This window comes from Bombina bombina, chromosome 2 (genome assembly GCF_027579735.1).
Source record: "Bombina bombina isolate aBomBom1 chromosome 2, aBomBom1.pri, whole genome shotgun sequence".
Lineage (NCBI taxonomy): Eukaryota > Metazoa > Chordata > Amphibia > Anura > Bombinatoridae > Bombina > Bombina bombina.
This window is the reverse complement of record NC_069500.1, coordinates 332044520-332061141: the sequence shown is the minus strand read 5'-3', so window position 1 is coordinate 332061141 and position 16622 is coordinate 332044520. Positions and strand designations below refer to the sequence as shown.

General features: G+C 36.9%; 1 protein-coding gene across 2 annotated transcripts in view; it reads right to left on the bottom strand.

Moving 5' to 3' along the window:
* The window catches only part of NOS1 (nitric oxide synthase 1), a 131763-nt gene extending 115836 nt beyond the window's left edge, over positions 1–15927 (bottom strand). The window contains exons 1-2 of one of the 2 annotated variants that reach the window (XM_053700503.1): positions 14855–15927; positions 11290–11294 (exon numbers count right to left, since the gene is read on the bottom strand). In XM_053700503.1, coding sequence (XP_053556478.1) covers positions 11290–11294; positions 14855–15552 — 703 coding nt within the window. In that variant the 5' untranslated portion in view covers positions 15553–15927. The remainder of the gene's footprint in view (positions 1–11289; positions 11295–14854) is intronic. The other variant, XM_053700501.1, reaches the window with a different exon arrangement.
* Positions 15928–16622: the final 695 nt, after the last annotated feature.

Genomic DNA, 16622 nt, shown 5'->3' with positions numbered 1-16622 from the left:
TATCTCTCTCTCTCTCTCTCTCTCTCTCTCTCTCTCTCTCTCTCTCTATATATATATATATATATATATATATATATATATATATATATATATATATATATATGTGTGTGTTATGTCAGAAATATTTTGCAAACATATTTACATGTCCCTAAATTCCTTTTTTTTGTTCTAAACAATGTTGTCTTTCATATATCTGTGTTTATACCACTATATGTATATAGTGTAAATTTATTATTATTCAAAGCAGGAATAATTGCAAATATAACATGTAATCGGGGTATCATATGTATTTATTTGCAATCAATGGATATTTTAAGAGCTGGGACAGTTTTCTCTCTGTACCTGTGTAACCCCTCCTGATTGCAATCTAGTTTTAAAAATCACCCCTTCACAGGTGTTATAAAATGGGCTGGCATATAAGATGACATTTCTTACTGAAAAAGAAATTCAAGAGAACCAAGAAATGCACTGAAAATAGCATGACAGTAAAGAGGTGATTTTAATGTTTGCTGTATCTGAATCATGACAGTTTAATAGTAGGTGGGATATCCATTTGAGCTATCAGTTTAAAATTATATTGAATCAAACATCAATTAAAATCTTTGTGTAAAATATTACACTGTGTGTTCTAATCTCAGCATCAATGTTTATCTTTAATTCTAAATTCACATATACATACTTTCAAAGTATAATACACAATGTAACAAATGGCACTTACAAGTTTTGATGAGTATCGAGCATTTTGATTCGTTAGTGATAGATTAAAATGTATATTTGAATCAGATTGGCTGATTTTATAAATCATGTGATTATGCATATTGCAATCAAAAGTGGTTTAAAAAATTCACTAGTGTGTGGGTTTTTTAGGAGTTTGCGTCATAATTGGTGCGAAAAGTGTTGAGTCACAATTGGTGCGAAGTGGAGAGTGGGACTTGTATTACATGGCTTAAACATGGTGTGCATAGATTTTACCCAAAAAATAAAAAGGAAGTTAGCTATTTTATGTTGTGTGTTTCATTTTTATCTCTATATCTATTAGTGCGACAAGTTTGGGGCAAAACCTTTCAACAAAATTGTAGAAATAATATTGTCCCCTTGCTTTGTAATGAGAGACAAATTTGTAGCATAATCCATAAGTAGTAATGTATTTTTCATTTGTATCCCTTTTATCTACTAGTGCACCAAATGTGGAGCAATAATATTGTTTGATTTAGAAAGGGTATTCTAATTTACTTTTATTATGTAATATACTTCAATCTCTTGCAGCATCGAACATAAGCTTTCTGTGTTTTCAGTCTCCTATTGAGTTCTATTGTATCCGCGACCTCAAGGGTGGCGGATTAAAAACTAGGTACGCTGCGTCGGAATAGACGCGAGCATACCTGTTAAATGTTTGATAAATTGGGAAAGTGTCAAATAGAGTCGAATGTGAATTCGAAACATCTGTAATGATGCAAGCGTTGATCTGCATCGGATTGAGATCGTGGGATCATATATTTTACATCACAAATTTCAACATTTGCCAATCTTGATGCTTTGATCAATCAATATTTGTTGCGGATCAATCTCGCGACAAATATGATGTGGAATTCAAGCGTATTTTCAGTTGACGCTTTGATAAATAGACCCCTAAAAACTAATAATCAAAAACTCACAAGCTTGGAGAAAAATTAAATTATATATATGTGTGTGTGTATATATATATATATATATATATATATATATATATATATATATATACAGAATCTCACAAAAGTGAGTACACCCCTCACATTTTTGTAAATATTTTATTATATCTTTTCATGGGACAACACTGAAGAAATGACACTTTGCTACAATGTAAAGTAGTGAGTGTACAGTCTGTATACCAGTGTAAATTTGCTGTCCCCTCAAAATAACTCAACACGCAGCCATTAATGTTGAAACCGTTGGCAACAAAAGTGAGCACACTCCAAGAGGAAATGTCCAAATTGGTCCCAAAGTGTCAATATTTTGTGTGGCCACCATTATTTTTCAGCACTGCCTTAACCCTCTTGGGCATGGAGTTCACTAGAGCTTCACAGGTTGCCACTGGAGTCCTCTTCCACTCCTCCATGACAACATCACTGAGCTGGTGGATGTTAGAGACCTTGCGCTCCCCCACCTTCCATTTGAGGATGCCCCACAGATGATCAATAGTGTTTAGGTCTGGAGACATGCTTAGCCAGTCCATCACCTTTACCCTCAGCTTCTTTAGCAAAGCAGTGGTTGTCTTGGAGGTGTGTTTGGGGTCGATATCATGTTGCCTTCCATTTGAGGATGCCCCACAGATGATCAATAGTGTTTAGGTCTGGAGACATGCTTAGCCAGTCCATCACCTTTACCCTCAGCTTCTTTAGCAAAGCAGTGGTTGTCTTGGAGGTGTGTTTGGGGTCGATATCATGTTGGAATACTACCCTGTGGCCCAGTCTCCGAAGAGAGGGGATCATGCTCTGCTTCAGTATGTCACAGTACATGTTGGCATTCATGGTTCCCTCAATCAACTGTAGCTCCCTAGTGCCGGCAGCACTCATGCAGGCCCAGACCATGATACTCCCACCACCATGCTTGACTGTAGGCAAGACACACTTGTCTTTGTACTCCTCATCTGGTTGTCGCCAAACACGCTTGATGCCATCTGAATCAAATAAGTTTATGTTGGTCTCATCGGACCACAGGACATGGTTCCAGTAATCCATGTACTTAGTCTGCTTGTCTTCAGCAGGCTTTCTTGTGCATCATCTTTAGAAGAGGCTTCCTTCTGGGACGACAGCCATGCAGACCAATTTGATGCAGTGTGTGGCGTATGGTCTGAGCACTGACAGGCTGACCCCCCACCTCTTCAACCTCTGCAGCAATGCCGGCATCCCTCATACATCTATTTCCCAAAGACAACCTTTGGATATGACGCTGAGCACTTGCACGCAACTTCTTTGGTCGACCATGACAAGGCCTGTTCTGAGTGAAACCTGTTCTGTGAAACTGCTGTATGGTCTTGCCCACCGTGCTGCAGGTCAGTTTCAGGGTCTTGGCAATCTTCTTAATGCCTAGTCCATCTTTATGTAGAGCAACAATTCTTTTTTCAGACCATCAGAAAGTTATTTGCCATGAGGTGCCATGTTGAACTTCCAGTAACCAGTATGAGAGAGTGTGAGAGCGATAACACCAAATTTAAGACACCTGCTCCCCATTCACACCTGAGACCTTGTAAAACTAACGAGTCACATGACACCGGGGAGGGAAAATGGCTAATTGGGCCCAATTTGGACATTTCCATTTAGGGTTGTACTCACTTTTATTGCCAATGGTTTTGACATTAATGGCTGTATGTTAAGTTATTTTGAGGGGACAGCAAATTTACACTGTTAAGCAGGCTGTACACTCACTACTTTACATTGTAGCAAAGTGTAATTTCTTCAGTGTTGTCACATGAAAATATATTATAAAATATTTACAAAAATGTGAGGGGTGTACTCACTTTTGTGAGATACTGTATATATATATATATATATATATATATATATATATATACAGTATATATATATATATGTATACAAACTTGGTAGAAGATGCACTTTCACAGACTCAGGGCAACTGCCAGAGTGCTTGAGGTGTAAAACACAAAATCCAAAGGCAAATAACATGGTTTATTGTGACATTTCAGGATAGCACAGTATCCCTTCCTCAGACTACAAACACAGTGTGTGAAAACCAAACTGATATAACCAAACCCCACATACCATGCCTGTGACTCTGGTGACAGTGCAGCTTCCTGAGAGTGCTGTTTTGCACCCAGGGCTGTGCATGTTACAGGGTCATAGGATGTGTACCCGGTCCGGCCTGAAAGTGCTGACCCCACCCGTGTTTTGTATATGTTTGGGGAGATTACATAAGCCTGTGCACCGTTCATTTTTACATAGTTGTTTGATTGTGAGCCTGCATTGTGTGGCTGTTTTTAGGACCCAGGTTTTTGGAAGAGACCTTGACGAGGTACCTGGACTTTTTTTATTTGGCCAGATGCGGTAACTAACTCTTCCATTACTGCTTTTTATCTTAGTTGCGAGCTTGTAAGTGAGTGCTGGACTTTCTCTGTGTGCTATATTAATGTATTATTTTTTTGTAATTTTCCCTGTTTGGGCCTTGCACCCAGGCCTGCCTGGGGTTAACTGCCTGTGACTCTGGTGACAGTGCAGCTTCCTGAGAGTGCTGTTTTGCACCCAGGGCTGTGCATGTTACAGGGTCATAAGGATGTGAACTCGGTCCGGCCTGAGAGTGCTGACCCCTCCCGTGTTTTGTATATGTTTGGGGAGATTACTTAAGCCTGTGCACCCTTCATTTTTACACAGTTGTTTGATTGTGAGCCTGCATTGTGTGGCTGTTTAGGGACCCAGGTTTTGGAAAAGACCTTGACGAGGTACCTGGGCTTTTCCCATTTGACCATATGCGGTAACTAACTCTTCCATTGCTGCTTTTTATCTTAGTTGTGAGCTTGTGAGTGCTGGACTTGCTCTGTGTGCTATATTAATGTATTATTTTTTTGTAATTTTCCCTGTTTGGGCCTTGCACCCAGGCCTGTCTGGGGTTAACTGCCTGTGACTCTGGTGACAGAGCAGCTTCCTGAGAGTGCTTTTTGCACCCAGGGCTGTGCATGTTACAGGGTCATAGGATGTGTACCCGGTCCGGCCTGAGAGTGCTGACCCCTCCCGTGTTTTGTATATGTTTGGGGAGATTACATAAGCCTGTGCACCCTTCATTTTTACACAGTTGTTTGATTGTGAGCCTGCATTGTGTGGCTGTTTTGGGACCCAGGTTTTTGGAAGAGACCTTGACGAGGTACCTGGGCTTTTCCCATTTGGCCAGATGCGGTAACTAACTCTTCCATTGCTGCGTTTTATCTTAGTTGTGAGCTTGTAAGTGAGTGCTGGACTTTCTCTGTGTGCTATATTAATGTATTATTTTTTTGCAATTTTCCCTGTTTGGGCCTTGCACCCAGGCCTGCCTGGGGTTAACTGCCTGTGACTCTGGTGACAGTGCAGCTTCCTGAGAGTGCTGTTTTGCACCCAGGACTGTGCATGTTACAGGGTCATAAGGATGTGTACCTGGTCCGGCCTGAGAGTGCTGACCCCTCCCGTGTTTTGTGTGTATATATATATATATATATATATATATATATATATACAAACTTGGTAGAAGATGCATTCTCACCGACTCAGGGCAACTGCCAGGGTGCTTTAGGGTGTAAAACACAAAATCCAAAGGCAAAGATAAGCACTCACTGGACTTCAGTCATCTGTTCAATCAAATAACATGGTTTATTGTCAAGTTTCGGTATAGCACAGTATCCCTTCCTCAGACTACAAACACTGTGTGTGAAAACCAAACTAATATAACCAAACCCCACATACCATACCATGCGATTTTGGCTGATTCTCTTTTCAGCCGCTCGAAAAAAAACACACTATGGAGTTGAAAACTGATTGTCCCCTACAAAAACTCAAGCACGATTGCGCAATCTCATTTAAGGGTATCTTAGAAAAATACTAAGCAGCAAAGATGTGTGGGTCGAGATCTACAGTTTCAAATAAATTAAAGTCCTGTAAAAAAAAAAATCTGCCATTTATAAAATGGATTAAAAGGAACCAGCCTTTAAAAAACACTTGAAATAAATATAGATTAAAATAATCCTTTTGAAATTTCTCAAACACCCATATAGTGAGAGCAAAACAGTGCACAGTCTGCTCATCCAGACAACTGAATAGATAGATTTAAATGGGTTAGCAGTGGTGCAAATGGAAACGGATTGCAATAGTTAGTTATGAAAGCCATGGTTACGCTATGTTCTGAAAAACTTGATTTTAATATCATCTGCACTGTTAGTGTGTCAGGGAACCAGGCAGAGATGTGAAATGCTAAATTAATCACACCTTTATTAAAAAAATAAATAAAAAAAAATTATAATGAGCCCAAAAGCCAAATAACAAGCCAGGAGTCACAGCCAGAGCGGGTAGTTAGAAAAGCCGGGTCAGGTACCAAAGCAAGTAGTTAGACAAGCCGGGGTCAGGAATACAAAAATCAAAGAAATCAGGAACAAGCCAGGGATCAGGAACCAGAAGGAACATCATACAAGCCAGGTAATACACAGAGTTAGGAACACAGGAGAAGTCAGAGAAACGAAAGGGCAAAGGCAGACTGAACTGAGGCACTTAAATTGTAAGTGATGACATCATCATTCGAGGACTGCAACCTCTCTCACTGATGGTGATCTCCAGTTTGGCCATAAGAGTGAGCCTGGGTGTAGTCTGCAACGTTACACACTCTGCTTTAGGCAAGGAGAAAACACAGGTGAGAGAAATGGCAGCCATAACAAAAAGCAGCAAACAACAAGCAAAGTCAGGTGAAACCCTGACATAGTGACAATCAAGATAGTGCGAGTGCGAAAAACAATCAAATATGAAAATGAAATATAAAATCTCAGCATTTGTAGATATTGATGTCCTGAAGTGCCTATAGAAGAATGTTAATCCTGCCAAGATACATATGGCATTTATATGAATGAGTGTTGAGGATGTCTTGTTATAACAATAGGTGAATGTTACCCATGTAAATTAGTTTTCACATTGCCGATTCAACAAAGGGGTTCCATGAATAGAGCTTTGCTGTAACCTTATGTGTCAGTTTTGGGAGACCTCCCAGTTTCTATTTCGAAAACAGTCAATTAACACTCGAAAAGTACTTTTTGAGAGCTTTTGGGTTGCGGCAGTGGGTTTTTAGCAAACATTACAATATAGCATTGTGATCACTCAAGTAACTCGGCTCTAAATTGGGCCAGTAAAAAAAAAAATCAGTTTTGGGAGCTGATAGTCGATAGATTGTGATCAACCTCTATATTTTAATATTTGATATATGTGTCTGTCCATGTGTGTATCTTTAAACTGGCAGATCTCTGTTGGAATTAATTCCATTTTAACAAACCATTAACTTTTTTTATACAAAATAAGTGTTGAATATATATATATATATATATATATATATATATATTTAAATATATATAAATATATTTATTACAGTAAACCTCCAAAAACATATTATAATGTTTTACAGATGATATACTGCTATTGATAAATCACATCACACTGTATTTTAGGATATGATTGTAAATTGGGATAATTAATGAGCACACATTCATTTTGATCGAAATTATCAATAATATATTCTGTTCAGCGAATGCGTTCAAGCAGAACAGCGACTTATACGTCTTTCTCTGTCAGGCTTGTAGTGTGAGTCCTGTAACTCTGACTTGCGATATCTGTCTTGCCCTAGGCTCCCATCAAAGGCTGTGAATTAGTGAGTTGCTAACAATGATATATTCTCCTCATAGCCATTAATGGCCACTTAATTAACTGCAGGGTGTTATTTAGACCCTTAACTATAGTAGGAAATTGCAAAAAGGCTGCAGTTTGCCGTGGGCTTAATCTTCCCATTCTCTTCATTTGTTTCTAATCCTGTCAGGCACTCAGGCACAGTTAACAGGGGGTTATGGAGAATGACGTGCTTTCTCTTCTTCTCTTCTTTATTTACACTAACCCAAGTGATGTAAAAACAAGGTACCTCAGTCAGGGTTTAAGTTACATCTCTAGGAGCACTAAGCACTTTATACAATTGCCATTGTTTTCTATTGTCATTAAACATAATGGTACATTAAAAAGTAATAAAACTCATGGGCCACCTTCTTTTCACTGCACACAGAATATTAGACAAGGCAAGTGCCTCTGTGAATATAACATTGTATACTGCTGTACGGTTTGCATTTAGTTAAATCCAGCCCAAGGCTCTAAGTTGGGACTGCTATGGAGTTCAGTGTGTATAATGATGCGCCCACAATAAACCTGCCTTTTGCCACGTGCCAATGACATCATTAATAATAGCATTTCATGTCTCTCTGCATTGCTGAGAAAAGACAAATCACAAAAATATAAATAAAAATCCATTTATTTCAAAAACATTTCTCATTAAAGAGCCATAAAGAAGTAATAATAAAAAGCAATAATGTGCAAGAGCATTTTGTTGCACTATTTCTTAAACAAAACTATGAGTTTAACCCCATGCAAAGAGCTGCCAATCCTGAGCTGAAAACAGCTGGTAATTGGTGGCTACACACATATGACGGCCCTTGATTGACTCAGAGACCCTGTTTTGCTCTGGATCAGCTCAGCATGGCTGGTCTGGAGCTAGTATTAGTTATGGATCAGATTACAAGTGGTGCGCTATTTAGTGCTTTAGCTCACGCGCAAAAAGTAGACGCACGCTAACTTTAGGGCTTTGGATATTGCACCCATGCTAACTTCTTCTCCCCATAGACTTAAATGGAGCGTGCAAACTGCAACAAAACCTATCACCTAGTCCTTGCGAGATTACCCGACAGGCATTAGAGCAAGTGCGCTATCCTGAAGGTAGTTATAAATATTTTACATTCCAATGTTCTTCATTTTGTGCTAGGTATGGTTTGTGTAAGGTATGGTTTAGGCTAGGTACTGTATGTGCTAGGTACTGTATGTGCTAGGTACAGCGTGTGCTAGGTACAGTGTGTGCTTGGTATGGGGTGCCCTAGGTACTGGGTCTGCTAGGTACTATGTGTGCTAGTTAATGTTCTATTTATTTTTAAATTGATATTTCTTTACATAACTGTCTAATTATTTAAAATATATAAATATATCTATACATTGAGTAATTGAGGTGGAAAGGACTCCAAAGTATATGTGTATAAATGTGTAAATATTTGTTTATATGTATACATATGTATATATACATAAATATATACACATATTTAGATATGTATTTCTATGTATATATACAGTATATATATATATATATATATATATATATATACATACACATTATAGCCTTGTCACACAGACTAATGTTTTAAGATTTTTCAGTACTTAAAACAGTGTGGAGGGTTTGCACCTCCCTTGCGTACTGGTGACATATAGAGGCCCATTTATCAAGCTCCTTATGGAGCTTGAAGGACCGTGTTTCTGGCGAGTCTTCAGACACACCAGAAACACCAGTTATGAAGCAGCGGTCTAAAGACCGCTGCTCCATAACCCTGTCCACCTGCTCTGATGAGGCGGACAAGAATCGCCGCAATTCAACCTGATCGAATACGATCTGGTTGATTGACACCTCCCTGCTGGCGGCTGATTGGCTGCGAGTCAGCAGGGGGTGGCGTTGCACCAGGAGCTCTTGTGAGCTGCTGGTGCAATGCTGAATACGGAGAGCGTATTGCTCTCCGCATTCAGCAAGGTCTGACGGACCTGATCTGCACTGTCGGATCAGGTCCGCAAGACCTTTCATAAATAGGCCTCATAGAGTAGTTTGTACATGCGCAGTGTCACTTCTTTCGAGGTCATATTTGTAATGCATAAAGATATAAAAAGAAATCCTTTAAACATCATCAGCCACTTAGGGGACTTTAGAAAAAAACTGGGCATTTAAAGATACAGTAAAGTCAAAATAAAACTTTCATGATTTAGATAGAGCCTGCAATTTTAAACAACTTTTCAATTTACTTTTATCATCAATTTTTTTTTGTTCTCTTGGTATTGTTTGTAGAAAACTGAACCTAGGTAGGCTCATATGCTAATTTCTAAGCCCTTGAAGACTGCCTCTTATCTCAGTGCATTTTATTAGCTTTTCACAGCAAGTTCATGTGTTCACTATAGATAACTGTTTGCTCACTCCCGTGGAGTTATGCATGAGTCAGCACTAATTGGCTGAAATACAAATTTGTAAAAAGCACTGAGATAAGGGGGCAGTCTCCAGAGGCTTAGATACAAGAGTTAAAAATTATATTAATATAACAGTGCTGGTTATTCAAAACTGGGGAATGAATAAAAAAATTCAAGTACACTGTCCCTTTAAGTGTTCACTATGCTTTATAAAATTACTGGACTGCCTGCTCTGGACACTGGTTGAATACTGGATAGTAAAAAACATAAAAAAAAAAAAAAATGCTCTAAAATGATTAATTTTAAAACAGCATGATTGATGGTATTAGTTAATCGTACAAAAAATGCATTTGTACTGTTTTGTTTGTTTATGCAATTCAAGCCTCAAATATCAATGATACTGATTAATTGGAATGCAAAAAAACACATGAATTTAACATTTTTTTATACAATAAACTAATAAAGAGGAAATATAGTTTTGGGACAAATTATTCCTATTGTTAAATTGATCCTACCACTGATTAGTTGGTTGTGCCAAATGCATAGAAACCATTCATGTATAACCATTCAGTATTTATTATAGACTAGATACAATTTCTCCTGAGCAGGACACTAACCATATTAATATTCTAAGCCTTTAAAATGTCTTTTAGTGATGATCGTACAAAAACCAGGATAACACGATTCCTCTTTGTTATTTGTGTTTGACTTCTCTTACAACATAAAGGGCTTATTATAATAAAAAAATGTTTGAACTATGATGATAATAAGCATTATTTCAGCAATTTATACAGCTTGTCAAAATCTTGTAACAGGTTGGAAAAAGACGTTACCTTGCTTGGCTGTTGTAAATAAATATACTGCCTTAATATTAATATTAGAAAATGATGTGTAAATAATTTGCTTTATTCTAATTATCCAGGACATACATGAAGACAAAGTGAGGACATCTGGTTTATATAGCGAAATAGCATAAGAAGCCAGAGGCACTAGGCCACTCAAAGAATATGATAAAGATAAACTTGCAAATAATAAAACGGCAAAATGAAATAGCTGCATTACAATTTGGGCTCCATTTATGAAGCAGTGGATGTTGCTTCGGAGTCCAATCGTTTCAGACTCGCCTGAAACAGAAGTTAAGAAGCACCGGTCATAAGACCGCTGCTTCTTAACCTGTCCGCAACCTTTTAGGTGGCAGATTTAAATGGACATTAAATCCAAAAAATGTATTTTGTGATTTAGATAGAGAATACCGTTTTAAACAACATTCCAATTTACTTCTATTATCTAATTTGCTTCATTCCATAGATATCCTTTCTTGAAGAAATAGCAATGCACAGGGGTGAACAAATCACACGAGGCATCTGTGAGCAGCTACCAATCAGCAGATACTGAGCCTATCTATATATTCTTTTCAACTAAGGATATCAAGAGAATGAAGCAAACTAGATAATAGAAGTAAATTTGAAAGTTGTTTAGAAGTAAAATTGGGGTTTCATATCCCTTTAAATCATCCTGATCCGATACAATCGGGATGATTGACAGTCCCTGCTAGCGACCGATTGGCCGCCAGTGAGCAGAGGGCAGCACTGTACGCGCATTTTACTAGAAATTCTTGTGCAATAATAAATGTCGAGCTATAGTGAATCTTGTCCCCTCGACATATGGTAAATCTACCCCTATATGTTGGAGTTGTAATATTATATAATCACACTCACAATCACGTTTGCCATTGCTTCTCTTATGTATATATATATATATATATATATATATATATATATATATATATATATATATACATCTTTAAGCCCTTCCTATTCAAATACCTTGTTATATACCATATCCCTTTAAAACACTTTTTATACATTTATTTCAATAATAAACATTGTAGGCAAAATGGCCCTCAACTGCTCCTAAAATCAATCCAAATGGCTAGAAAGTTAAATTCTCCATGATTTTCCTACCGACCTGTAGGATTACTACTGTTTAGGAGCTCTACTACACTGACACTTCTACCACTTTCTTACCCTATTCAGGTCCATATTTTTATGAATGAAATCTGGGATTGCTAAACCATGGCCCAGGATGTCCAAACACTGCAAAGGAATATCTGAAAATAATCCAAGGGAACAATTGACTCCAAAAGGGTTAACCCTAATCCTAATCCGTAGTAATTATGACCTGTGAGGTTAAAACTACCAGTGGACTATCTGAATGCTGACAATTTAGAATGTTTTCTATATGAATAATATTGGTAAACCCATAAAGGACATACTTAAACTTCAGCTAGTCATCACTGAAAATAGGTATAATTTGAAAGCTGAGATATTTTAAATACTGATTGTTTGCATGTGGGACATTCAAAAGCCAATTTTGCAAATGAAAATGGTACTTTTTGATCTGAAACACTTTAACCATATACCCACTTTCGTCAGCTCAGCTAAATGTGTTCATTGTGTTAAGTGATACAAAATTTCTGCATGAAGAGTTAGTTAAAATGATCACACAATTTTGTCTCAGAGTTGTGATTTTAATATTGACAATAACATTTTCCATAGAGCTTTTTAAACCTAAAAGTTCCTACAGACTTCGTGAAACTCAATCTGGGTATCCTATTAAACCTGCATGCTGCAAATGTCAGTTTCTGCAACTCCAAAAACAAACAAACAAAATGATCAAAACAGGATAAAAAGTAACAGCACATATGTCATCTTTACCTCACTTATGATTAATATTCATGAAAAAGATTAGATGAATATAATGAGAAAAAAGTAGAATGAGAGACAGCACAAGGGATTAGTCTGTATAATGGAGTGAGAAAATAAGGATTAGTGAAAGGCTAGGTAGCAGTTAAATGTTACAGAAATACTTCAAATATAATTTAATAATCACTGGTCAGCTGTCTTTATAAACCCCCACTCTGCCCAAGTTGTAATGTCTCCCACTGCAGTATGCAAGGGGTTAAAAGTAATTAACACCTTAAGAATTTCATAAAATGATGACAAAATAAAGCACTCTTTTTTATATAAACTCCTTAACTGTCATGGGGACATAAAATGTGTTGCCACACTCATTCTAGCCAGGGGATTAAACGCTCTATGAGTGATATGTAACAAAGGGGAAAAAACTGAGATATCTCATTTTCTATCTGAGCTAAGAGACATCAGCTCCCCTTTCTAATATTATTCATTAATAAACTATGTAACCCAAACACTCTGACTTTTCTTTCCCAAGTATAGATTGCTGATAAGGGATTCCTCAAAGCATCATACACAAATAAGGAAAACCACCTATTTTGATCATCCATCTTAAGGTATCTCATGAGAATGAGTTAACTGAGCCTAATTATTTTTTCACACATTTTATAACACACTCTGCTATTGAAAGTGACATACTTAGATTCATCTTAAAGGGACTAGCAGTCAACATTAAAATTTCCCAATATTAATTGTGCATAAGGAATTCCTCAAGGATCATACACAAATAATGTAAATATGTTTTGATCACTCTTCTTTAGGTACCTCTGGATGAAGTGTTGTTAACTTGAAACCTAATTATTCTTCACAAGTATTGTAACATACTGTTATAGCATACTGAGATATTGTCAATGACATAGAATTAGAAATGTGCGATTCGTTTCGGATCGATTCAGAAATTCGTCCGAATTCGGTAAATTCGGGATTCGGATCGATTCGAATTTCCGAATTAAAATAGTGCTGAATCTACCGAATAAATCCAAATTAGTTCGGATTTATTCGGATTTATTCAGTAGATTCGGATGGCCATGGATTACACTAGTATTGTACAGTATATAGGTTATATCATTCTGCTATGGGTTATACCTAATATACAGTACATAATACTAGTCTAATACACAGCACATCCCACCTAATACTTACCGAAATTCCGAATTTCCGAACAGAATTGAACCGAATCTATTCGAATCCGAATAAATTTGAAACGAATCCGAACTGAATTGATTCAAATTTTTCTGAATCCAAATTGATCCGAACCGAACTGAATTTTTTTGCCATGCACATGTCTACATAAAATTCAAAAGTTAAAGGAACAAGAAATTCAAAATTAAACTTACATGATTCAGGTAGAGCATGTCATTTTAAGACACTTTTAAATTCACTTCTATCCCTTGTTGAAAATCCTACACTAGTGGGATCTAGCTGCTGATTTGTGCCTGCACACATTTGTCTCTTGTGATTGGCTGACTAGATGTGTAAGGCTAGATGCGTTGCAATGATGTTCCTTCAGCAAAGTATAATATAATGAAGCAAATTTTATAATAGAAGTAAATTGGAAAGTTGTTTAAAATTGTATGTTCTATCCAAATCATGAAAGAAAAATTGGGGTTACACTGTTCCTTTAACTTTCATGATTAAAATGAAGTATATAATTTTTCAATTTCCATTGTTGAATCATTTCTCCTTTCCATGTGTGCATACTGAAGTAGGATCAGGGCTTGGTGCATAATTTGAGAACTTTATGTATAACATTGATACACTGCTGCCATAAAGTGCTCAATATATATGCATGCCCTTGAGTCTACCTAAATATGCCCTTGTGAAAAGAAGCTAAGTTTTAACAAAGGATACCAAGAGAATGAGGTACATATGATAATAAATAAAGTAAGTGAATAAAGTTAACTGGAAAGTTTTGTTTTAAATGGTATGCTGTTTCTAAATCATGAAAGCTTAATTTTGACTTCAGTGTATTTTAAAGGGACATGAAGCCCAAAATGTTTCTTTCATGATTCAGACAGAGCATACAATTTTTTTAAAAAAAGCTTCAATTTTTTTGCTAATGTATAACATTCTTGCAAAGTTGTTGCTATATAGTGCTGCAGACACGTGCACACTCCTGAACTTATGTTTCTTATTTTCAACAAATGATACCAATAAAACAAAGACAATTTTATAATAGAAGTAAATTGGAAAGTTGCTTAAAACTATATGCTCTATCTGAATCATAAAAGTAAATGTTTATGTTTTATGTCCCTTTAAGTTATTTAATCATGGAATGTAGAAATGTGATTATGTTTTAAAATACACACTTCATTGAAAAGTCTATTTATTTTGGTACAATGGTTAACCCACCTTTCCACCTGGACTTCTACATCCTTCCGCTCCACATCACAATGGTCATCTCCATTAAGCTCTTTTTTTGTATTCTTTAGGACACTTACGACAGGTTCAATCTCTTTCAGGATCTCATTGTTCTCTGTTCCCCCATTAAAGCATGGACTGATACTGATGTCATCCCCTTTTACTCCCTCAAGTCCATTTAAGTGAAGTAGCTGGTGAACTTCCTGCCAAGAAGAACCAGCAGAGCTTGTAGCACTGTCCACCATATTATTCTGGTCTTTGCTATAAAGACTCTGACTGGACAGGTCAGTTGACTTGGATTTGGGACACAGGGGCCTTGTGACTCTGATAGTCTTGGGAGTTCCATCTCCAGTAAAGGTGGTCTCCAAGTGGGTTGTGAAACCCTCAGGACCCCTAAGAATGAGCACAACAAAGGTCTCCGAAGCAATACTACGTAGAGTTTCCAGGGCATTTTCATAGCTGGCATCTACAAGTGGCCTATCATTTACAGCCAATATAATGTCACCTACCTGTACCAACCCACTCTGCTCTGCTGCACCACCCCGGATTAAATCAGAGATGATGACAGGGGGTTTATTTCTTCTTTGTTTAACTAAGAAACCCAGGCCACCCACTTTACGTTTGTATAGGCGAACAGATATGACATTTGGCTGCAGTTGTTTCACACTAAATTCAAATTCTTCCATCATAGGGCTCTTTACAGTCTGTGGGGGCTGAGTAGACACGGAAAGGTAAAATAAATGTTCTTATCTAAGAATAACCAGAGCAATCTAAAATTAAAGTTGTAGGGTAGGTAAATTCCTTTGCTGCTTAATGAGATCTTCTTCCAGTTTAAAGATTGCCACTGTATTTCTGCAGATCTTAACTTGACTTGATCTGTCTCATACTTTCCTCCTCTTTTCAGAACGCGTGCTGTGCAAGCTGTGATTTCAAGAGAATAAAAATGTAGGTTTGCCAGGTAGCATTAAGCAGAAATAAATGCAAAGTCTCTTCTCAGAAATCTGATTTATCTTCTGATAATGGTTCCTTCATCTGTATCAATATTTTCCTGTTTATCAGGTATCTTTGAAGATGTGTGCTTAGTTTTCTTCCTGATTTTGTTAAGCTGTTAGAAAAAAAGGAAAAAAATATGTTACCTTCATCTTTAAATCTCAGTGTGAATATAGTATGACATTCATCTACATAATAAGCAAATGATCTGAAGAAATCAACCAATTTACTATAAAATAATCTTTGTAGATTAGCCCTTTTTTATAAGAAAAAAAAGTTTCTACAGATCTGTGCACAAAAGATAGATTAGTATTTTCACAGCATCTGGATTAATAGACACTAGACTTCAAATAGACATTAAAGTGATATTAAATAATAAGATATTTAAGTTCAGGGCACAGAGTTTGCATGCACAATACATTTTTAGATAAGTACCACAGAAATTTATTTTTTATTACTGAAATCTTAATTTCTATCACCTAGACTCATTTCAAAGGCATATTTTTAGTTTTTGATGATGCAGGCCAATGAGAAGCCGTACTGAGGCCCTTTTGCTTCCAATGCACGGTAGTTCAGCTTCTCATTGGCTGCCCTGCCCACTTCTTAAAGAAAGAGAGAAATTGTCTTTGATGGGGACCAGCTGGCTAGGTAATAAAATTTAGGATTTCAATTATAAATTATGCATTTTAAGATCCTTCATTAAAAAAAAGCAATCTCTGTGCATTGAACATATTCATTTGCAGTGCTTTAATATGGTATTTACTATCGC